General features: G+C 42.1%; 1 protein-coding gene across 3 annotated transcripts in view; it reads right to left on the bottom strand.

Moving 5' to 3' along the window:
* The window catches only part of LOC122555418 (neural cell adhesion molecule 2-like), a 1,561,904-nt gene that overhangs the window by 439,831 nt on the left and 1,097,018 nt on the right, over positions 1-25,055 (bottom strand). For all 3 annotated transcript variants that reach the window (XM_043701408.1, XM_043701406.1, XM_043701407.1), the window contains one exon: positions 19,226-19,363. In XM_043701408.1, the coding sequence (XP_043557343.1) occupies positions 19,226-19,363 (138 nt within the window). The remainder of the gene's footprint in view (positions 1-19,225; positions 19,364-25,055) is intronic.

The raw sequence follows: 25,055 nt of genomic DNA, 5'->3' as shown, positions 1-25,055 counted from the left end.
TGTCCAGCAGGTTGGCTATTGTTTCTCTGGCTAGGGTTTTGTCGATAGAGGTGAACAGTGCCGTTACATCGAATGAGACCATAGTTTCTTCCTTGTCTATGTGTATATTTCTGATGATGTCCAAGAATTCCTGTGTTGACTGTATAGAGTGTCTGGATCCGCTGGTCAGGTATTTCAGTTTCTGTGATGGTGCCCCTGGTAGTGATACTACTGGTCTGAGGGGAACGAGGACATGCCGCAACCCAAAGGACTAGCCACACTACCATACATCAAGAGCATTTCCAAACTGACAGCTAGACTACTGCGACCACTAGGACTCATAACAGCACACAAACCAACAGCCACTCTCAGACAAGTCACCAGAACGAAGGACCCGATACCCAACATGAGCAAAACCAATGTAGTATACAAAATCCCATGCAAGGATTGTACAAAACACTACATAGGACAAACAGGAAGACAGCTAACGATCCACATCCATGAACATCAATAGGCACGAAATGACATGACCAGCTCTCTTTAATAGCCACACACGCAGATGACAAGCAACATGAGTTCGACTGGGACAACATTAATATTATAGGACAAGCCAAACAGAGAACAGCCAGGGAATTCCTAGAGGCATGGCACTCATCCACAGATTCAATAAGCACATCGACCTGGACCCAATATACTGGCCACTGCAGGGGACAGCTGGAACTGACAACCGGAAGTGGCAGAGACAAACCACTATAAATGCCAGAGGAAACATCACAGAAGCGCTTCACAGGAGGCTCCCAAGCACTGAGGATGTCACCTAGACAGGGGACGAAACGTCTACAACACAAATTCCCAGCTCGGCGAACAGAACCACAACAAGTTTTGATCAATTTAGTCAATGGGTTGAGGAGAGGCAGATGTAGTTTAATTTGGATCAATGCGATCTATTGCAATTTGGTAAAACAAACAAGGGCAGGACTTCTACAACTAATTGTAGTGTCCTCTGACAGAGAAACTACGGGTTCAGGTATATAACTGTTAGAATTTTGCATCACAGGTAGAAAGGGTCATTAAGAAGGCACTTAGCGTACTTGCATTCAATGCTCAGGCATTTGAATATATGAGTTGGGACGTCATGTTGAGGCTTTTTTTGAGTACTGTGTCCAGTTCCGGTCGCCCAGTTATAGGAAGGATATTATTAAACTGGAAAGGGTTCAGAAGTAATTAACCAGGTTGTTGCCGGGTATGGAAGGTTTGAGTTAAAAAGAAAGGTTGGGACTTTTTCACTGGAGTGTAGGAGGTTGAGAGGGGACCTGATAGAAGTTTATAAAATCATGATGGAGTATAGATAGAGTTAATAGTATGTGTCTTTTCCCAAAGTTAGGGGATTTCAAGACCAGGGGCACATTTTAAGGTGAAAGGAAACAGATTTAAAGAAGGATTTGAGGGACAACTTTTTTACACAGGGGGTGGTCCACATATGGAATGAACTTCCTGAGGAAGGAGAGGATGTGGGAACAGTTACAACATTTAAAGCACATTTGAATAAGCACCTGAATAGGAAGGGGTGTAGGGATATGGGCCAGGAGCAGGCAGGTGGGGTTAGTTTAGTTTGGGATTACGTTTGGCATGGACTTGTTGGACTGAAGGCTCTGTTTCTGTGCTGTATGACTCCATGACTCTATGTGCAGGTTAGGTGGATTGGCCATGGTAAATTTCCCCATGGTATCCAGGGGTGTGCAGGGAAGATGGATTAAGCATGGCAAATGTGGGATTAGGGGACAGGGTGGGGATTGGGTTTGAATGGGATGCTTTTCAGAGGGTCGGTGCAGAACAAACTTGATGGCAGAGTAGCCTCTTTCAGCGCTGCAGGAATTCTATTTCTCTGAATTAACTATGATATGACTTGAGATATCCCCTTGAAAGCCCCAAAGAAACACATAGGACAGGAGGATTGATACAAGTATTAAAGGTGAGAAAATATAGGAGTTATAAACAAATTCTGTTGATCAAAGTCAAGGGGATGTGATGAGGTATTTCTCACTTTTGTTGAGTGTGAGTAATGATGAAACTGTTATTATGAGTCAATTTAATTCCCAGACTTAAATCTAGCTTGATTGTTAGTTTGGTTTCAAATTATCAAGATAGTGTCACACTGAAATATCACAATGCAATTCTGCAGATTTGATTTTAACAATAATCCAGAAATTTATTTCACAGAAGAGCTGAAGTTAAAATGGAATAAAACCAAATTATTTACATGTAATATGAGTTTAGAGATTTTGAAACATACAGTAAAATATAATCTCTTTACTTCCTCAAAAAATTCCTTCACAGATTCCAAAAGCACTCATTAACAGCATTAATATCAGAGAGAGAGTACCTCTTCTATCCTCTCTAGATTTAGTATATTTTCTAATCAATCTGCTTAGAGATGTAATTACACACCTCTGGAGCAGGTGGGACTTGAACCCAGTCTCCTGACAAAGACCTCTTTCGGCTTAATATAACTGTGACATCAATTCTCAATCAAGTAAATCTGACAGCCTATTCCTGGAGTTTTCACACACCTGAGTTTAAACATTCTCAGGCTCAAATAATCTATTTTTCAAACACTTCTCTGTTTTTTTTCCAAACTCCTTACACTGAGGTAATCTTTTTTTAACAACTTTCTTCCTCTCTCAGGAAGACTTTTTTTTTGCATTCACCGTCATCCATTTCTGCAGAACTGCCCCAAAATTGAACCTGAAATAAAAGACAACTCATTTTTCAAGCTGTGGATGTTTTCCTGAATCTTAAAATAAAACAGGTCTGCAAGTTTCTAACATAAACTCTGATGCAGCATCGTTTACTTTACATAACATAGAACACAGAACGTTAAAGAGCAGCACAGGCCCTTCAGCCCTCGATGTTGCGCCGACCTGTGAAAATAATCTGATGCCCATCTAACTTTCACCATTCTATTATTATCCATATGTATATCCAATGACCATTTAAATGCCCTTAACATGAGTGAGTTTACTACAGTTGCAGACAGGCCGTTCCACGCTATACTACTCTCTGAGTGAAAAAACTACCCCCACTTGTTTGTAAATTCTCCAAATGTACACCAAAGAGCATGAGGTTTATCTGCAGTTCTACAAGACCCTAGTGAGATCACATTTGGAATATTGTGTCCAGTTCTAGTCACCCTATTATAGGAAAGATGCAAAGACTTTGGAGAGGGTGCAAAGAAGGTTTACGAGGATGCTTTAGGTTCCCTACAGTGTGGAAACAGGCCCTTCGGCCCAACCAGTCCACACCGACCCTCCGATGAGTAACCCACCCAGATCCATTTCCCTCTGACTAATGTACTATGGGTGATTTAGCATGGCCAGTTCACCTGACCTTCACATCTTTGTGACTGTGGGAGAAAACCAGAGCACCCAGAGGATACCCACACAGATACGGGGAGAACATGCAAACTCCACACAGACAGTGGCTTGAGGCTGGAATTGAACTTGGGACCCTGGCGCTGTGCGGCAGCAGTGCTAACCACTGTGCCACCATGCCACCTGGACTAGAAGGCTTGTCTTATGAAGAGATGTTGACTGAGCTCAGGCTTTTCTCTCTGGAGAGAAGGAGGAAGAGAGGTGGACTGATTGAGGTGTACAAGGTAATGAGAGGCATGAATAGAGTCGATAGCCAGAGACTTTTCCCCAGGGCAGGATTGACTGCCACAAGGGGTCATAGTTTTAAGGTGTTAGGAGGAAGGTATAGAGGAGATGTCAGAGGTAGGTTCTTTACGCAGAGAGTTGTGAATGCATGGAATGCATTGCCAGCGGTGGTGGTGGAAACAGAATCATTAGGGACACTTTAGCGATTGCTGGACATGCACATGGATAGCAGTGAATTGAGGGGTGCGTAGGTTAGGTTATTTTATTTTAGATTAGGATTAATCCTCGGCACAACATCATGGGCTGAAGAGCCTGTTCTGTGCTGTACTTTTCTATGTTCTAAAAAAAGTCTCTGAAAGCTTCCTCTCTATGAAGTTGTTTTAAAAGAAATTACCATAACTTAAATTAATCATTAAACCCTTCAATTACAATTGTACAGAAAAACCCATATGTCACTAATTCAAAATTCAAACATCCAAACTAAAAATAAATGACATTAAAAATATATATAAAATTCATATTCCCTGCAACATAAGAAAATGCCTTTTCTCTGTCTCTTGACATTGCCAAATCATTCTGCAGTCCAAGAGGGACTGTTCACATTTTGTGGGGCAGCACAGTGACTCAGCGGTTAATGCTGCTGCCTCATGGCACCAGAGACCTCGGTTCGATTCCAGCCTCGGGGTGGAGTTTGCACATCCTCCCTGCGTCTGTATGGGTTGCCTCCAGATAGACAATAGGTGCAGGAGTAGGCCATTCATTATGATCATGGCTGATCATCCTCAATCAGTATCCTGTTCCTGCCTTATCCCCATAACCCTTGAATCCACTATCCTTAAGAGCTCTATCCAACTCTTTCTTGAAAGTATCCAGAGACTTGGCCTCCACAGCCTTCTGGGGCAGAGCATTCCATACACCCACCACTCTCTGGGTGAAGAAGTTTCTCCTCAACTCTGTTGTAAATGGCCTACCCCTTATTTTTAAACTGTGTCCTCTGATTCTGGACTCACCCATCAGTGGAAACATGCTTCCTGCATCCAGAGTGTCCAATCCTTTAATAATCTTACACATCTCAATCAGATCCCCTCTCAGCCTTCTAAACTCAAGGTTTTACAAGCCCAGTCGCTCCAATCTTTCAACGTAAGATAGTCCTGCCATTCCAGGAATTGACCTCGTGAACCTACACTGCACTCCCTCAATAGCCAGAATGTCTTTCCTCAAATTTGGAAATCAAAACTGCACACAATATTCCAGATGCGGTCTCACCAGGGCCCTGTACAGCTGCAGAAGGACCTCTTTGCTTCTATACTCAATTCCACTTGTTATGAAGGCCAGCATGCCATTAGCTTTCTTCACTGCCTGCTGTATCTGCATGCTTGCTTTCATTGACTGATATACAAGAACACCTAGATCTCGTTGTACTGCCCCTTTACCTAACTTGGCTCCATTTAGGTAGTAATCTGCCTTCCTGTTCTTGCCACCAAAGTGGATAACCACACATTTATCCACATTAAACTGGATCTGCCATGCATCTGTCCACTGACATAACTTGTCCAGGTCACCCTGTAATCTCCTAACATCCTCCTCACATTTCACCCTGCCACCCAGCTTTGTATCATCAGCAAATTTGCTAATGTTACTTTTAATACCATCATCTATATCATTAATGTATATTGTAAAAAGCTGCGGTCCCAGCACTGACCCTACTGGTCACTGCCTGCCATTCCAAAAGGGAGCCGTTTATCACTATTCTTTGTTTCCTGTCAGCCAACCAATTTTCAATCCAATCAGTACTTTGCCCCCAATACCATGTACCCTAATTTTGCTCACTAACCTCCTATTTGGGACTTTATCAAAGGCTTTCTGAAAGTCCAGGTACACTACATCTCCTGGATCTCCCTTGTCCATCTTCAGAGTTACATCCTCAAAAAATTCCAGAAGATTAGTCAAGCATGATTTCCCCTTCAAAAATCCATGTTGACTCTGACCTATCCTGTTACTGCTATCCAGATGTGTCGTAATTTCATCCTTTATAATTGACTCCAGCATCTTTCCCATCACTGAAGTCAGACTAACTGGTCTATAATTCCCTGCTTTCTCTTTCCCTCCTTTCTTAAAAAGTGGCACAACATTAGCTACCCTCCAATCTGCAGTAACTGATGTAACTGATCCTGAATCTATAGAACATTGGAAAATGATCACCAACGCATCCATGATTTCTCGAGCCACCTTCTTCAGTACCCTGGGATGTAGACCATCAGGCCCCGGGGACTTATCAGCCTTCAGGCCTAACAGTCTCTCCAACACCAATTCCTGGCAAATATAAATTCCCTTCAGTTCAGGTCCTTCAGCCACTGTTACCTCTGGGAGATTGCTTGTGTCTTCCCCAGTGAACACAGATCTGAAGTAGCAATTCAACTCTTCTGCCATTTCTTTGTTTCCCGTAATATATTCACCCATTTCTGTCTTCAAGGGCCCAATTTTAGTCTTAACCATTTTTTTTCCTTTCACATACCTAAAAAAGCTTTTACTATCCTCCTTTATATTTTTGGCCAGTTTACCTTCGTACCTCATTTTTTCTCTGCATATTTCCTTCTTAGTTATCCTCTGTTGTTCTTTAAAAGCTTCCCAGTTCTCCGTTTTCCCACTTATCTTTGCTATGTTATACTTTTTCCTTTTGACTTTATATGGTCCTTAACTTCCCTCATCAGCCACGGCCACTCATGCCTCCTCTTAGGATCTTTCTTCCTTTTTGGAATGAACTGATCCTGCATCTTCTGCATTATACCCAGAAATACATGCCATTGTTGCTCCACTGCCATCCCTGCTAAGGTATTGCACCATTGAACTTTGGCCAGCTCCTCCCTCATACCTCCATAGTTCCCTTTATTCAACTGAAATATTGTCAGTTCCGATTGTACCCTCTCCCTTTCAAATTGCAGATTAAAGCTTATTGTATTATGGTCACTACCTCCTAATGGCTCCTTCACTTCGAGGTCCCTGATCATATCCGGTTCATTGCACAACACCAGATCCAGAATTGCCTTCTCCCTTTTAGGCTCCAGCACCAGCTGTTCTAAGAATCCATCTCAGAGGCACTCCACAAACTCCCTTCCTTGGGGTCCAGTACCATCCTGATTCTCCCAGTCTACCTGCATGTTGAAATCCCCCTGGATGTTCTGGTTTCCTTCCACAGTGTAAAGATGTGCAAGTCAGTGAATTGGCCATGTCAAATTTTCCATCGTGTTCATGGATGTGTGGGTGAGGTGCATTAATTGGGGGAATTGTACGGTAGGGAAATGGGTCTGGGTGGGATACTCATCAGCGGCTCAGTTTGGACTTGTTTGGCCAATTGCCCTGTTCCCACAGAGTGTGAATATTCTTTAAGTCCCCGAGGAGTTCTGAAAGAACTCTATTAAAAGGTCAATCCCTCAGTGATTATAGAGTCATAGAGCAGCATGGAAACAGACCCTTCGGTCCAACCTGTCCATGCCGACCAGATATCCCAACCCAATCTAGTCCCACCTGCCAGCACCCGGCCCATATCCCTCCAAACCCTTCCTGCTCATATACCCATCCAAATGCCTTTTAAATGTTGCAATTGCACTAGCCTCCACCACTTCCTCTGGCAGCCCATTCCACACACACACAACCTGCTGCGTGAACAAGTTGCCCCTTAGGTCTCTTTTATATCATTCCCCTCTCACCCTAAACCTATGCTCTCTAGTGCAGGACTCCCCCACCCCAGGGAAAAGAACTTGTCTATTTACCCTATCTATGCCCCACATGATTTTATAATCCTCTATAACGTCACCCCTCAGCCTCTGACACTCCAGGGAAAACAGCCCCAGCCTATTGAAACTCTCCCTTTCGCTCAAATCTCCAACCCTGGCAACATCCTTGTAAATCTTTTCTGAACCCTTTCAAGTTTCACAACATCTTTCCGATAGGAAGGAGACCAGAACTGCACACAATATTCCAACAGTGGCCTAACCAAGGTCCTGTACAGCTTCAATATGACCTCCCAATTCCTGTACTCAATACTCTGACCAATAAAGGAAAGCATACCAAATACCTTCTTTACAATCCTGTCTACCTGCGACTCTACTTTCAAGGAGCTTTGAATCAGCACTCCAAGGTCTCTTTGTTCAAGAGTACTCCCTAGGACTTACCATTAAATATATAATTCCTGCTAAGATTTGTTTTCCCAAAATACAGCACCTCACATTTATCTAAATTAAACTCCATCTGCCACTCCTCAGCTCATTGGTTTATCCGATCAATATCCCATTGTAATCTGCGGTAACCTTCTTCGCTGCCCACTATACCCTCAATTTTGGTGTCATCTGCAAACTTACCTCTTAAGGTCACATCCAAATCATTTATATAAATGATGAAAAGTAGTGGACCCAGCACCGATCCTTGCGATACTCCACTGGTCACAGGCTTCCAGTCTGAAAAACAACCCTCCACCACCACCCTCTGTCTTCTATCTTTGATCCTGATGGTACTTGTCCAATGTACCTAAATTAACATGTTTCCGGTGTTATCACAGAATCACAGTCCTGTTACATACAGAAACAGGCCATTCAACCCATCATGCCCGCACTGGTTCTATTTCCTAAAGCCCAATCTTCTGCCTTCTTCCTTTATCCCTGTACATCAATTCCATCTGGATAATTACCCAATGCCTTTTTTGAATGCTTCTGTTGAACTTACTTGCACCACATTTCAATGCAGCACATTCTGGACCCTACCTACAACTGTGTGAAAATAATAGCAAGTTACATTGCTATCAGTTACCTAGATAAACATTTATTTTGTAGTTTAAAAGATATTTGGGTATGTACATGTATAGGAAAGGCTTGAAGGGATATGGGCCAGGAGAAGGCAGGTGGGAATAGTTTAGTTTGGGATTATGTTCGGCATAGACTGGTTGGACTGAAGCATGTGTTTCTATGTTGTATGAGTTTATGACTCTATGACAGCTGTTGTTAAGTTACCATCATTACAGTAAATTTGCAATTGATGTTAATTTTAAAGTGAGCAAGGGAATCTGTTAATGAAGCCTACTCTGTTCCTGCGAGGGAGATGACTGATTGGTACATTTGCTCTTGTCTGGTTGTAATTAGATCATTGTTTCCCTCTATTTTTGCCTTGTACAATGGCTTAATCCAGAGTTCCCAAATAGAAGGTGGCAGAACCCAATCAGGTCATGGGCAAGATTTTGGGATGATGAGCCATGAGGCAACAATGGTGTTCAGGGATCTCACCTGTATTTTGACAGTAGCACGGCCCAGTTAAACATTCCTATTTCTTTCTACCCGTCAGTGAATGTGACTTCACTCTGTGCTTTATTTCAGGGTGAACCTATTAGTTTTAAAGGTTCGCCACTGCCCTGCTCAACACCTCCCACCCCTTCCCCACCAAACTGGTCAACACTTACCCTCCCTTCCCCTCCCCCCGCATGAAGAACCTTTCACTCATCCAACCCTGGTTTAAGAGCTCTCTCATTCTTCTGTGGGCAATTTTCACTCTGGAGTTACAAATGTGAGGCACTAAAATAGGGTCACATTATGAAAGAGTTTAGAATACGGTTTCAGTCATTCTATTAGAACATAGAACAGTACAGGCCCTTCGGCCATCTGTATTGTGCTGACCTTTTATCCTACTCTAAGATCAGACTAACCTACATACCCTTCATTTTACTATCATCCATGTGCCTATCCAAGAGTCACTTAAATGTCCCTAATGTATCTGACTCTACTACCACCGCTGGCAGTGCATTCCACCCACCCCCCACTCTCTGTGTAAAGAACCTATCTCTGACATCTCCCCGAAACTCTCTTCCAATCATCTGAAAATTATTCCCCCTTGTGGTAGTCATTTCTGTCCTGGGAAAATGTCTCTGGCTATCTACTGTATGTAAGCCTCTCGTCACCTTGTACACCTCTATCTAGTCACCTCTCATCCTTCTTCACCCCAGTGAGAAAAGCCCTAGCTCCCTCAACCTTACTTCATAAGACACACCCTCCAGTCCAGGCAGCATCCTTGTAAATCTTCCCTGCACCTTCTCTAAATCTTCCACATCTTTCCTATCATGAGGTGACCAGAACTGAACACAATATTTCAAGTGTGATCTAACCAGGGCTTTATAGAGCTGCAGCATAATCTCACAGCTCTTAAACTCAATCCACCTGTTAATGAAAGCCAACACACCATATGCCTTCTTAACAACTCTGTCAAATTGGGTGGCAACTTTGAGTGATCTATGAACATGGACCCCAAGATCCCTCAGTTCCTCCACACTGCCAAGAATCCTGCCTTTAACCCAGTATTCTGTATTCAAAATCAACGTTCCAAGTGAATCAATTCACACTTTTCCTGGTTGAACTCCATCTGTCACTTCTTAGCCCAGCTCTGCATCCTGCCAATGTCCAGTTGCAACCTACAACATCCCTCCACACTATCCACCACTCCACCTATCTTTGTATGATTGGCAAACTTACTAACTCACCCTTCCACTTCCTCATCCAAGTCATTAATACAAATCACAAAGAGCAGAGGTCCCAGACCCGATCCCTGCTGAACATCACTGGTCACCGAGTTCCAGGCTGAATATTTTCCATCTATTACCTTCCTCTGTCTTCTATGGGCCAGCCAATTCTGTATCCAGACAGCCAGATTTCCCTGTCGTTGAGAGTGTGTTGTTGGAAAAGGACAGCAGGTCAGGCAACATCCAAGGAGCAGGAAAATTTATGTTTCAGGTCGGAACCATTTATCAGGAATGAGGAGTACAGTGAGACAGGGGCTCACTGAGATCTTCGTAGAGACAGGAGGAGAACTTCTTCAAGGTAGGCATCCTTGGAAGAGACTTCACAGTAAGATTGAAATCAACTAGGAGACAGTGAGGTCTGCAAATGCTGGAGATCAGAGTTGAGTGTGTGTTGCTGGAAAAGCGCAGCAGGTCAGGCAGCATCCGAGGAACAGGAGAATTGACTTTTTAGGTCTGAGCCCTTCATCAGGTCATTCCTGCTCCTTGGATGCTGCCTGACCTGCTGTGCTTTTCCAGCAACATACTCTCAACTCTGATCTCCAGCATTTGCCAACCTCACTGTCTCCTAGTAGATTTCCCTGTATCCCATGTCACTTTACTTTCCGAATGAGCCTACCGTGGGGAACCTTATTAAACGCCTTGCTAAAATCCATGTACACCACATCCACTGCTCTACATTCATCAATGTGTTTTCTCACATCATCAAAGAATTCAAGAAGGTCTGTGAGGCATGACCTGCCCTCATAAAGCCATGCTGACTACCTCTAATTAAGTTATGGTATTATAAGTAGACATAAATCCTGTCCCTCATAATCCTCTCCAATAATTTGCCCACCACAGATGTAACACTGACTGGTCTGTAGTTCCTAGGATTATCCCTATTCCCTTTCTTAAACAAGGGAATAATATTTGCAATGGAAATTAATAGATATCCTCTGTTAATCCAAAGTTTACAAAGGTAACAAACACAAAACCTTCTCAAAATCTTAAACAGTAGCTAAGAAATGAAATATATGTTAAATATATCATTTTACTTGCATGACACTGTAATCGTTTGCTATAAATTCAGTGTCTTATGGTCCTATTCCACAACTACCTGAAGAAGGAACGGTGCTCCAAAAGCTAGTGCTTCCAATAAACCTGTTGGACTATAACCTGGTGTTGTGTGATTTTTAACTTTGTACACCCCAGTCCAACACCGGCTCATCCACATCATGTTTCAAAGGAGTATCATCAAACAAAGTGTGACACCAAATTGCATCAGATGGTGAAAATGTTGGTCAAAGACAGGGGTTTTAAGAAATGTCTTAAAAGAATAAAGTGTGTAAGGAAGCCAGAGCAGTGTAGATCGAGAATTTCAGAGTTCTGATTCCAGAAAGCTCAAGGCAATACCGCCACTGGCAGTATAATTAACATAGGAGATGGTCCGAATTAGAGGAGTTGTTGATATTGTGGAAGGTTGTTGCGATGTCAGGATGATAGGGCGAAGTCAAATCATAGAGTCAATGGAAAATAAAGATGAGAATGTTAATATCCTGCTGTTGCTTGACCAGGAGCTGAGGTAGATTAATGAATACAGGGATAACATCAGGTTGATGCAGCTTGAAGATCTAAATACTGCAGATTTTCTGTACAAAGTTATAATGAAGCTAAACAGTTGTGTAATTGCGAAGGATCTTTAAAATGATGAAACAATATAATGTGGTAGACATAGGGATTGATATTCTGGAGTTTCCTCTGGCCCCCACCACTGACCGCCACACCTTAGGTATCAAGAAATCATCTCACACTTTGTTCACAGCACAGACTACCCTGTGGAGTATTTAAAGACACTGAACTATCCGAATTATGTCCCTTCACACTCAACTGTGCAATTACATGAACTGCGACATTCTGAACTCCCCCTCCACCCTTTACAGAACATAGACCACAGAACATAGGACAGTACAGCACAGTACAGGCTTTTCAGCCCGCAATGTTGTGCCGACCTTTTATCCTACTCTAAGATCAAACTAACTTACATACCCTTCATTTTACTATCGTCCATGTGCCTATCCAAGAGTCGCTTAAATGTCCCTAATGTATCTGGCTCTACTGCCATTGCTGGCACTGCATTCCACACACACACCCACCACTCTATGTGTAAAGAAACTACCCCTGACATTGCCCCTAAAACTTCTTCCAATTACCCTAAAATTATGCCCCCTCATGATAGTCATTTCCATCTTGGGCAAAAGCCTCTGGCTATCCACTCAACTTATGCCTGTCATCATCTTGTACACCTCTATCAGGTCACCTCTCATCCTTCTTCGCTCCAATGAGAAAAGCCCTTGTTCCCTCAACCGTACTTCACAAGACACACCCTCCAGTCCATCATCCTGGTAAATCTCCTCTGCGCCCTCTCTCAAGCTTCCACATCCTTCCTATAATGAGGCGACCAGAAGTGAACACAATATTCCAAGTGTGACCTAACCAGGGCTCTATAGAGCTGCAGCATAACCTCATGGCTCTGAAACTCAATCCTCCTGTTAATGAAAGCCAACAAGCCATACACCTTCTTAAGGGAGACAGTTGTAGGTGCCTTTAGATATTTTCTAATCTACCTATTTAGTGATGTTTTGACACACCTCTGGAGGAGGTTGAACTTGATCCCAGGCTTCCTGGGTTCAAATGTAGGGATACTACCACTGCACCACAAGAGCCCAAAGGTAAAGTCACCACAGGCTCTCATTGGTGATGAATTTAACCTGAGGGCCACCACATGCTGGGAGATATTGAGAAGGTGGGACTTTCAAGGTGGCCTCAGCTGGTATCGGAATCAAACCCATATTGTTGACAATACTCTGCATCACAAACCAGCCTTCCAGCCAACTGAGCTAACTGATTGGCTCAAGGGCACTCTGCCTGCCGAGAAATCTTAAATGTGCAAAAGAAAGAAAATTCTTGTTGTGCATTTTTAATGCATTTATTAAAGAAATGAAAGAACCTTTCACCAAAACAGAGCAACCCAATGCACATTACAGCCAAATATGGACTTCCCAAAGTGCACTCACCCCATTATAATGTTGAAAACACAGCAACTACCTTAAGCACAAGAGCTTCTCACAAGCAATAATGTGGTCACAACTAAATAATGTGTCTCCAGTGACGCTGATTGAGGGATAAATATTTGTCAAAAACATGGGAAAATACCCAGTTGAAAATATACTGCCATGGGATCATTTATCATAACTTGTTGCTGTTTAATCTGGAGGGATAGAATTTTCTGTTAATCAGTATTTGCTGTCAGAACCTTGTATTCATAATGTTCTTTGAGTTACTACTTTACCTAATGTCATTTTACTGGAGAAGCAATCAGCATCACACAGTAATTCTCTCCAAATCAATGGAAGGAAACATTGGGCGGATTGAGGGAGTTGCCAATGGTGATAGAAATATTAATTGAGTGGATACTTTACTTTAGAGTAACAAGAGATGATCGTCCTGCAGCATATAAAACATTGAAGTGGTTCAGCAGGGCAGGTGATAAAAGATTGTTTCCATTGCTTTGGGAAATAAGACACGGGGAGCCAGTCTCAAGACATGTGACTGATCATTTAGGACTGAAATGAGGAGAAACTACTTCATTCAGAGGATTGTAAATCTTGGAATTCTCTATCCCAGAGGTTTGTAGAGGCTGAATCATTGGATATATTTAAGGACAAAATGGAGAAACTTTAGCTTTACAATGAATCATGGGAATCGAAAAGTGTGGTGCTGATAAAGCACAGCCAGTCAGGCAGTATCCGAGGAGCAGGAGAGTTGACGTTTTGAGCATAAGCTCTTTATCCGGAGAACTTATGCTCCAAACGTCGATTTTCCTGCCCCTCGGATTCTGCTTGACCGGCTGTGCTTTTCCAGCACTACACTTTTTGACTCTGATCTCCAGCATCTGCAGTTCTCGGTTTCTCCTAATGCATCATGGGATTTGGGCGATGAGCCAGAAAATGAAGCTGGACCACTGTATCTGTCATGATCATGCTGAGGGGCAGAACAAGCTCAATGGGCCAAATGGTCTTCTTCACTCTTTTTCTTGCGTTCTTACGATGTCAGAAACAGACTGATTGGTTATTTGACTCACGTCTGCAGGGCTGAAAGATTTACAGCTCCTTTCCTTTTACTGAAAACTGTCTAATGGAGCCTGATTAGTTTTGGGTGGTTGAGTTGTTTTAAGAATTGGCTGAAATTCCGGTTTGATCTGCATGGGATTAATCATTCTGTTCCAGAGATTGTCAGACATTATTCCCCCAGTTTTAGTCAGCTACTTTTTGAACAAGGGAAATCAGGTGAGGGATAAAAGTGGATTAGGTTAAGAAATCATCTTAACTGGTTAAAGAAACCATGGGGCTGCCAACCTATAGTCGCTCCACACAGGAAGATTTGTCATTGCAAATTAAGGCTCCTGTATTAGAGATTCTCCAGTTAATGATTCTGATTCTGAAAGACTACGTCTAATCATGCCATCCATCCCCTTAGCTTCCTAGAAAAGATTACACTGTAAAATCCTACAAGTGAAAACTAGTCTGCATCTCTCTGAGGTATAGTGTTCTCTACCTTGACGCATTTGCAATCATTAGTTGCTCAGCTTTTCATCTCTACAGCTCTTTCAGGGTCTAACCAGGAGAGATTTGAGCTTATTTCCAGTCTCTGCACTGAGTCTTCTGGTGTGCAGTTGTACTGAGTAACTTTGTTCTTTTTGTAACCTTGTAAACACAAGCCATAAGCATCACCATGCAATAGAAACCTTGTCTTACATGAGCTGAGACCAGCCTCACCATATATCCTTAAATAGGTCTAGTAGGAATACTGTCTCGTCAAAGTACTTCACTGAGGAACAAATGTGCTATGAAGTTTATATGCTATTAAATATGGCTGGGGAGCTAATCTGGAACAACTGAAGGCCAGTAAATACCACGGCAAATACATTCACAAACTCTCAGCCTGCAGATTACAAATTCAACCATTAACACTTAAGTGCATGCCCTTTGTGGACCTTTCAGCACAATTCTGGGGAGTGCTGCACTGTCAGGGATGCAGCCTTTCCATCAGATGTCTAACTAATGCCTCTGTAGCACTCTCTGTCAGATTTTTAAGACACTACCACCACTATTCAAGGCCCATGGAACACTCACTGTTGTCCTAACCCTCAAGAGATGGCCTTGTTATTATTACATTGCTGCTTGTGAGAGTTTGCTGTGCACAAGAAATGACTGATCAATTCCAGCATTATAACAGAGACACACTCTGGGAGTACTACACTGGTGCTGAAGAGCTTCAAGAATTCCAAGGTTGTGAAAGGTACTAAGTAAATGCAAGTCTTTTGATTTGGGTCTGGCTTATGAATTAATAAAGGTAGAATCCAACTGCCCACTGCTTGTTCAAGAGGTAAGCATAGAATCCACTGCAGAGGCCCCAAACAGCAAAGTGACAGAGCAGAAAGTGAGGATTGCAGATGCTCGAGATTAGAGTCGAGAGTGTGATGCTGGAAAAGCATAGCAGGTCAGGCAGCATCTGAGGAGCAGGAGAGTCGACATTCTGGGCATAAGCCCTTCATCAGGAATGAATTCCTGATGAAAGGCTTTTGCCAGCAAAGTGATAGAATCAGACTATCCGCTTCTTCACGGATGGTAGTTGAAAGATAAGTATTTGATCTGTCATCATGTTGGGGCTTAGACTGCAGAAGAGTATGGCATCATGGTGGCTCAGTGGTTAGCACTGCTGCCTCACAGTGCCAGGGACCTGGGTTCAATCCCAGCCTCGGGCAACTGTCTGTGTGGAGTTTGCACATTCTCCCCGTATCTGCGTGAGTATGCTCCAGGTGCTTTGGTGTCCTCCCACAGTCCAAAGATGTGCAGGTCAGGTGAATTAGCCATGCTAGATTGTCCATAGTATTCAGGAATGTGCTGGTTAGGTGGACTAGCCATGGGAAATGCTGGGTGATAGAGTAGGGAGGTGGGTCTGGGGGTGGGGGTGGGATAGTCTTCAGAGGGTTGGCGTAGACTTGATGGGTTGAATGGCCTGCTTTCACACTGTATGGATTATATGAGTAACTGTACCTGATGTGATAATACTTACGTGAGGTCCCATTACATAAAAAACGATATGTGGGTAACATGGAATTGAAAAATTGAAAAAACATCTACTGCAGCTCCTGGTATTATATTATACTACAGTCTCAGACATTTCAGTTCTGGGTTAATTCAATTCCAAAGAATAGTACACTTTCCTCAGTATGTCATACTTTAAGAGGTGCCATAAGGATAAAGGGCGTGGTTAAATTGTACATATGTAAATGCACAGAGTATCACAAACAAAACTGGGGAACTGGGAGTAGAATTTGCTCTAGGCAGATATGGCACAGGAACATTCCCAAAAACATAGCTCAAGCCAGAACAGGCCTGGATAGGTAACATCCCAGATTATAAGGCCAAGGTTAGTGAAAAGGAAGGAGGTGTAGCAGTATCACAGCCCTTGAACGAGATACAGTTTCCAATTAGAATCTATGTAGTTAGACGTGAGAAACAGGAAGGGAGCAGTGATATTTTTAGTTAGTTATTATAAACCTCTAAGTAGTGGGGAGGAAGCAGTCTGTTATACTACTTGCATTAAAATAAAAACATTTCAAAGCACTCATCCTTGCATGTACCACATTAACCTGAAACTGCCTGTTGTTCCTACTAGACTTATTTGACTTAGTCCCTCTCTTGTCTTCAAACACAGATCTACTTCTCTGGTTTCCATCCCCTGCCACACTAGTTTAAGCCCTCCTGAGTGGTATTAGTAAACCTCCCTGCAAAGATAGAATCATAGAAGCCCTACAGTGTTGAAAAAAGCCATTTGGTCCAACCGATCCTCTGAAGAGTATCCCACTCAGACACATTCCCCTATCCTATTACTCGACATCTGCCCCTGACTAATGCACCTATTCTACACATCCCTGGACAATATAGGCAAATTAGCATGGCCAGTTCATCTAACCTGCACATCTTTGGACTTTGGGGGGAAACTGGAGCGCCTGGTGGAAACCCATGCAGACATGGGGAGAACGTGCAAACTCCACACAGTCGCCAGAGGGTGTGGAATTGAACCTGGGTTCCTGGTGCCATGAGGCGCAACCGTGCAACCCCTGCAGTTTAGGTGTAACCCTTCCTTCTTATACAGGTCCCACCTGCCCTGGAGAATTGTAATGATCCAGATATCTGAAGCCTTCCCTCCTACATCACCTCTGCAGCCACGTATTCAACTGCATTATCTTCCTATTTCTGGCCTCACAAGTACATAGCACAGGGAATAAACCCAAGATTGCAACCCAAGAAGCCCTCCTTTTCAACTTTCTACCAAACTCCATCAATTCCCTTTCCAGGACCTTATTTCTCTTCCTGCATATGTCATTAGTACCAATATTGGCCACAATCTCTGCCTACTCACCCTCTCTTTCAGAATATCCCATGCCTGCTCAGAAGCATCCTTAATCCTGGCACTATTAAATGAGCATTATTATCTCATGCCAATCTCCTGCTTTTCTCCACTCTCTTGCATATTGCTTTTATCCAAGTAATTACCAAATGCTGTCTTGAATGCTTCAATTGAACCTGCCTTCACCATATTTCCAGGCAGTACATTCCTCACTGTTCACTGAGTGAAAAAAATCCTTATACTTGTTCCTTTCTTGAGCAAAACCTAGACAGAACTTCAATGGAGAGTTCCAAAGAAGTGTTGTGCAGACTTGAAATGTTAACTCTGTTTCTGTGTCCAAAGATTCTGACAGACCTGTTGAGTTTCTCCAGCCTTTTTTGTATTTGTTTCAGAATTCCACCATCTGCTGTATTTTCCCCTAATCAACCAATATCATACTGAATGGGGGGGTGGACCAAGAGTCTACTTCTGCTCTCATGTTGCATGTCCAGAACCTACATTTCTGCTGAAACAAACAAACATAACTTTGCAATGCTGAGCATTGGCAACCACCACAGGGCATCAGAATCTGTACAGAATGTAGGTAAAAAGTCTGAGGTGTTCTTGTGCTTTGGCACTAGCATTGATATAAAGAGTTTTCAGCTCCTCAATTCTTTGTGAAGTGCAGGTCCTTTCTGAGAAATCTCCCATGAGGCACCGATCTCAACTGAATTTCTGCTCTACTCCCCCTTCAATCCACATAGAGAGTCATAGTCATAGAGACATACAACATAGAAACAGACTCTTCAGTCCAACTCGTCCATGCCGACCAGATATTGTAAACTGATCCATTCCCATTTGCCAGCATTTGGCCCATATCCCTCTAAACCTTCCTATTCATATATCCATCCAGATGCTTTTTAAATGTTGGAACTGTACCAGCCATGACCAATTCCTTTGCCAGCTCATTACATATATGCACCACCCTCTGTATGAAAAAGTTGCCCCTTAAGAACCTTCTAAATCTTTCCCATTTAACTTATGCCCTCTCATTTTGGAGTCCTTTGCGCTGGGGAAAAGACCTTTACTATTCACCCTTTTCCATGCCAGTCATTATTTTATAATCCACTGTAAGGTCACCTCTCATCCTCCAATGCTCCAGGGAAAATAGCCCCAGCCTATTCAGCCTCTCCCAATGCTTCCCTCAGGGCACTGGATCCTATTTAAGTCAGTGTTCATTCACTGAGTAGTTAATATTGGAAAAATAAAATGGGAATCCAGAACTGGAGAGGACAAATATTGCAGAAGTTTGAGGGGCTGGAGGAGGTCACAGAGACTGGAAGAAGTGACTGGGTGAGGAGTTAAGAATAGAGAGGAGAAACTTAAATTGAGCTTTAATATTATGCAGTGAACAAGGCAAGTTATCTTTCTACAATAACAAAATGCAAAAGACACATTATCTCAGTAACATCACTAAATTACATCATATTGAAAATTCAGCAAGATGGTTGACTCATTTATACATATTTCATTCAGGACTGAACAGTAATCAAAACCCAGGAGCAAGAAGAAAGTGCCCAGAACAATCTAGTAATCTTACCATTCACAATAACAGAGATGTCTCTAAAATCAATTTCTCCCCGGGCCTCCACTCTCCCCTCGCATCGGTAAATGCCTTCATTCTTCTTGCTAATGCGTCGGATCTTCAAACTGTTGTTATCGATCATTGTAAACTTGTCTGGGAAGAAAAGTGTGAAATGACAAATCATGAAAGGTATGAAACAATGCATAGGAGACGATTTGACAATTTTCCCACAAATCTTTAAAAAGCAGTGAAGATGTCGCATTTATATAGCCTCTTTCATGGTCTCAGCATGTTCCAAAGCACTTTTCAGTGCTTTTATCCTTTTATCCTGTGAACTATCACAGCAAAGCCTAATCAAATTAATAACAAGTAAAGGAAGGAATCATAAAGACAGGTGACCAATTACTTGATAAAAGAGATAGATTTTAAGGTATATCTTAGAGAAAAGGATGTAACTTCTCAAGTTTAGGAACTCTGTGAAGGCATGGCCTGCCAATGGTGGAGAAAGGAATTAGGGAATGCCCAAGAGGAACAATGTGGAGGAAGATTCTCTTGGCTAGTGTTCTGGAAGTGTTGCAGGGCTGGACACAGAAAGGACTTAGGTACTAGAGGGAATTAGAAGAGGAAGATGAGCATTTTGAAATTTAATTTTAATGTATTGCTGTGCTTGGAGAACCAATGTGAGTCACTACCTGAAAATCTTTGAGGAAGTCACAACCAAGTACAGCCCACGTCAAATGTTCCAGATAAAATTCCACATCAAAAGCAATGAATTAAGTGCATAAAAAAAGGGTCAAATCTAGGGTATTCTGCTCTTTGAGCCCTTAGACAAGCACAAAGAGAGTACCTCAACTCGCATGTCTTGGCACAGAGTGTGGCATTGGGAATTTGGTGAGTGAAGGAATTTTAGGGGTTATTCCCTCCCTTAAATTTGAATTTGCTCATTTACAGCACTTAACAAATTAAAGACTTGATTACTTTAAACATTTGTTGTTAAAGTTAGGTTTTTTTGAACTTTGGTTGAGATTAAACAAACTCTCTGTTGGAGAGGTAGCCACAATTAATTAATTATTTGAACTGGTTTTCTTTATTCAGCAGTGCACACTCATTACTGTAGAATTTCATGGATATATGCAGTTAGTCTTGCTAAGCACATGAAATATTCAAGCATGAAGACAGCAACTTAAGTGAATAGAGCAGAGTGTAGCATCCACTGCGGGCTGGAGAGGGATCTGGAGTGTGAGGCAAAGGATCCAGTTGTTGCAGTCCAAATGGATACCACCAACATAGGTAGAATAGGGAAAGAGTTTCTAATAAAGCATTATAAATAACTAGAGCTAGGCAGCTCTGATGAAGACTCATCTAGACTCAAAAGGTTAGCTTGCTCTCTCTGTCTCTCTTTCTCCGCGGATGCTGCCTGACTCACAGTGATTTCCAGCATGTTTATTTACAGTACAGATTTCAGCATCTGCAGTATTTTGCTCCTCTAGACCTTGGGAACTTGGTTAAGTCAGGTGGTATTCTGAACGTTGACATAAATGGAATGGGCCATGGGTGGGTGCCAGAAACCAGCAACAGGATGTGAGGCTGAAGCTTAGAATCACTAAGTAGGTGAGTTTTTAAGTGAGTAGTTGGTGAGATTTAAATTTATCATCTCTATAAAAGGGTGTATAATTTCAACTGGAACAGCGGGGTGGGGGGGTGTATAGCATTGCACTACATTGACAAATTAACGACTTAAACCAACTGATATAATTACAAAAAGTCATGGGGGTTATTTCCAAGCTTATCAAAATTAAAGACAATGGAGATGGCCATGCAGGTTCAAGGTGTAGGACAGATGAACTGTTAAATGACAACACGATCCATAGTAACAACATCCCCTGCTGTCAGTATCTGCAGATGAACAAATTTTGGCTCAGAGTTGATGAGCTAATGGTCGAGATACAGATACTGTGAGGCATCATGGAGTGGGAAATTTACTTGGAGAATTTGTTTCAGAACACAGTCACATCCATTTAGCCAGAGTCATCTGATTTTGTCGGTCATTAGGGACAGAAGAGTGTGACTGTACGTAATGCATGTAAAGGAGATCAAGAAGGTGGAAGTGGAAAAGATTCAGACCATTCCATTGTCTGACAGGTTTGAGATTCTTATAGATTGTATGGATGAGAGTAAGGGATGGCTGTAAACTGACTATGCTACTGTGATAAAATAGCAAATCAAGAAAGGAAGTAAATAGAACTGTAATAGTTTTCTGTAATTTAGTCAGGGATGTAGTCAATGTTCTCTGTAGCCAAGAGCCTGATAGTAGAATGTTGCACTACCTGCCCAGTAGAATGATTCAGGATATCTACAATGGGCTGGAGAAACCCATAGTGAGAGGTGAAGGATCCAGTTGTACTGGTTCAGATGGATACCAAAAACATAGATAGAACTATGAAAGAGTTTTTAGTTTGCATTATAAATATCTAAAAGTTAACCTTGCAAGCAGAATCCCAAAGCTAAATTATTACTCAAGTCATAATCCAATTGGTTTAGGATTATGAAAATTAGAGAGTCAATGTGTGGCTCAAATATGGGAGAAACAGATTTTGACTCCTGGGCAGGCACTGGTACCATTGGAACAGGCCTCAACTACAATACTGAGAAATATAACTAGGGTGTCAGAGAGAGGGCTTTAAACTAAATAATGACAGGTAGTGATACCCAAGAGGAAATTTAGTACATCAAAGGGGAACAATGGGGTCATGGAACAGTTAGTAATTTGGATAATGATGACTAGATTGTAGCAAGAGTGAACAAAAGAGTGGCTCAATGGCCCAGCGGTTAGTACTGTTGACTCACAGCACTAGACACCCAGGTTTGATTCCAGCCTCTGGCTGTGTGGAGTTTGCACATTCTACCCCAGTCTGTGTGGATTTCCTCCCAAGACCCAAAGATGTGCAAGTTAGGTGATTTGCCCATGCTAAATTGCCCATAGTGTTCAGGGATGTATAGGTTAGGTGCATTAGTCTAGTGTAAATGTAAAGTAGTAGGGGAATAGGTCTGGGTGGGTTATTCTTTGGAGGGTTGGTGTGGACCCATTGGGCTGAAGGGCCTGTTTCCACACTGTAAGGATTTGATATGTTTTTAAAAATTGCCATAAAAAATGCAAAAACTGAAAGGTCCACCATCAGAAGGCCATAGTTGCAAAAATACCAAAAGAAAAGAGCTAAGGAATCTGTACCTGAATGAAAGCATTCATCAGAAAAGGAATAAGCTGTTAGCACAGGTCGAAATAAACATGTATGATTTGATAGGAATGGTTGCATGATCACAAAGGCTGGGTCCTAAACATTGAAGAGTATTTTGAAAGATAGGATGCTAGGAAAAGCTGGTGGAGTAGCTGTGTTGATTAAGGATGTAGTTAGCACAGTATTGGAGATGATTAAGAATATATAGGTGAAAGTCCAGAAAATATCTTCGAGATCCTTGAAAATCAAGTGTGATCGGGAGGGAGGAAAATAAAACAATCATCAACATCAGGGAAAAGATGTTGAGAAAACCATTACATGTAAAGCTTTTCACTGTGCTACGTTACACGTGACAATAAATTCAATTTAATGCAATTCAAAAATTCAATAAAGGCTGACAAGTTCTCAGAACTGGGCGAAAGTGAGGACTGCAGCTGCTGGAGATCAGAATCTCGATTTGAGTGGTGCTGGAAAAGCACAGCAGGTCAGGCAGCATCCAAGGAGCAGGAAAATTGACGTTTCAGGCAAGAGCCCATCATCAGGAATGAGGTGCATTCCTGATGAAGGGCTTTTGCCCGAAACATCAATTTTCCTGCTCTTCGGATGCTGCCTGACCTGCTGTGTTTTTCCAGCACCACTCAAATCCCTCAGAACTGGCTAGCATGCATCCAAAGGCCTTAAAAGAAGTGTCTACAGAGCTAGTAGATACATTGGTTGGAATCTTGCAAAGTTCCTTAGATTTGGGAACATTCACATTGAATTGGAAATACTTAATGTACCAGCTTTATTCAAAAAATGAAAGAGGGCAAGCAGCTAATTATGGATCAGCTGGACTAATATCTGTCCTAGGGCAAATGCAAGGAGTCCTTAATAAGAAGGTTACAGTAGGATACTTATAAACTTACAACGTAGTCAGGCAGAGTCAACATGGCTTTGTGAAAGCAGGTCAGGAATCTCCGGCCCGAAACGTCAATTTTCCTGCTCCTCGGATGCTGCCTCACCCGCTGTGTTTTTCCAGCAACACACTCTCAACTCTGATCTCCAGCATCTGCAGACCTCACTGTCTCCATTGCTTTGTGAAACGGCAATCATATTTAACTCATTTAACAGAGTTTTCTTTTCAGGAAGTAACAAGGAAAATGGATGAAGGGGAGTCAGCATATGTGGTGTACTTAGATTTCGAAAAGGCACTTGATAAGGTATCACATCAAAGGTAATCGCACAGGAAAAGTGCACATGGTGTCAATGGTAACATATTTGGGCATAAAAAAAAGGATTGCTTAGTGAAGAGGTGACAGATTAAACACAAAAGGGTCTTTTTCAAGTTAGCACACTGTACTTAATACAATACAACAGGAATCATTGCTGGAGCCTCAGTCACTTACAATATATATCAAAGACTTTGTTGAAGGGACTAAATGTATGGGAGCTGTATTTGGTAACAAGAAGATAGGGCAGAAAGTAAATTGTCTAACAATAGAGACCCTGCTGCAGTATCTACCTGGAGAGAGCCCATTACATAAATCAAAGCAAGCCAGAATACAAGAAAGCAAGTGATGAGCAAAGTAATGAAAACTTGGTGAGTATTGCAAGAAGAGTGAACTATAAAAGTAAGGCTGTTTTACTTTGCCTGTATAAGGCCACGATGAATTGGCATCTGGAGTACTGTGCACAGTTTGGTCTCAAGGAGGCAATGTCCTCTTGGTATTATCACTGGACTATTAATCCAGGGACCCTAGTAATGCCCTGGGCACCCAGGTTTGAATCTCACCATGGCAAATGTTGAAATGTGAATTCAAGAAACAATCTGGAATTAAGAGTCGAATGATGACCATGAATCTATTGTTAATTGTTGGAAGAAAAACATCTAGTTCACGAAGGTCCTTGAGGGAACTAAACAGTCATCTATACCTGGTCTGGCCGACATGTGACTCCAAATCCACAGCAATGTAGTTGACTCTTAAACTGCCCTCTGGGTAATTAGGGATGGGCAATAAATACTGGCCTTGCCAGCAATGTCCTTGTCCCATGAATGAATTAAAATAAAGTTTTGAGGAAATATAGAATTACATTAAAATCAGCTCAGAGAATGTTCACTTGACTTTTTAAGATTGAGAGCCCATTTTATGATAAAAACAGATGAACAGAATTGGGCCTGTACCCATTGTCATCTTGAAGAATGAGAGGTGATCTTATTAAAATGTATAAGAACCTGAGGGAAGGAGATAGGCTGGCTACATGGAGGATGTATCCTCTTATGGGAAAGATTTGAATGAGGGATACACAGTTGAAAAACAAGAGCTCCCTGTTTTAAGATGAAGAGAATTTGTTTTCTCTGAGAGGGTCATTAGTGGACGCTGGATCACTGAATTTATTCACTACAGAAAGGTCTTTTAATCTGAAATGTGGGCAAGAGTTATGGGGAACAGACAGAAAAGCGAATGAGTCCAAGACCGGATCAGCAATGATTTTATTCAATAGCAGAACAGGCTTGTTGGGCCTAATGGCCTAAGTTTCTTTATATGTTCCTATAAAACCGTTTGACTATTTAATAGTGTGCATCAAAGTTTTACATCAAAGTTACTTTCCCACTTGATCCCCTTACCCCT

Source organism: Chiloscyllium plagiosum, chromosome 12 (genome assembly GCF_004010195.1).
Source record: "Chiloscyllium plagiosum isolate BGI_BamShark_2017 chromosome 12, ASM401019v2, whole genome shotgun sequence".
Taxonomy (NCBI): Eukaryota; Metazoa; Chordata; class Chondrichthyes; order Orectolobiformes; family Hemiscylliidae; genus Chiloscyllium; species Chiloscyllium plagiosum.
Note: the sequence above shows the minus strand (reverse complement) of the source record. Positions and strands in the feature narration are given on the sequence as shown.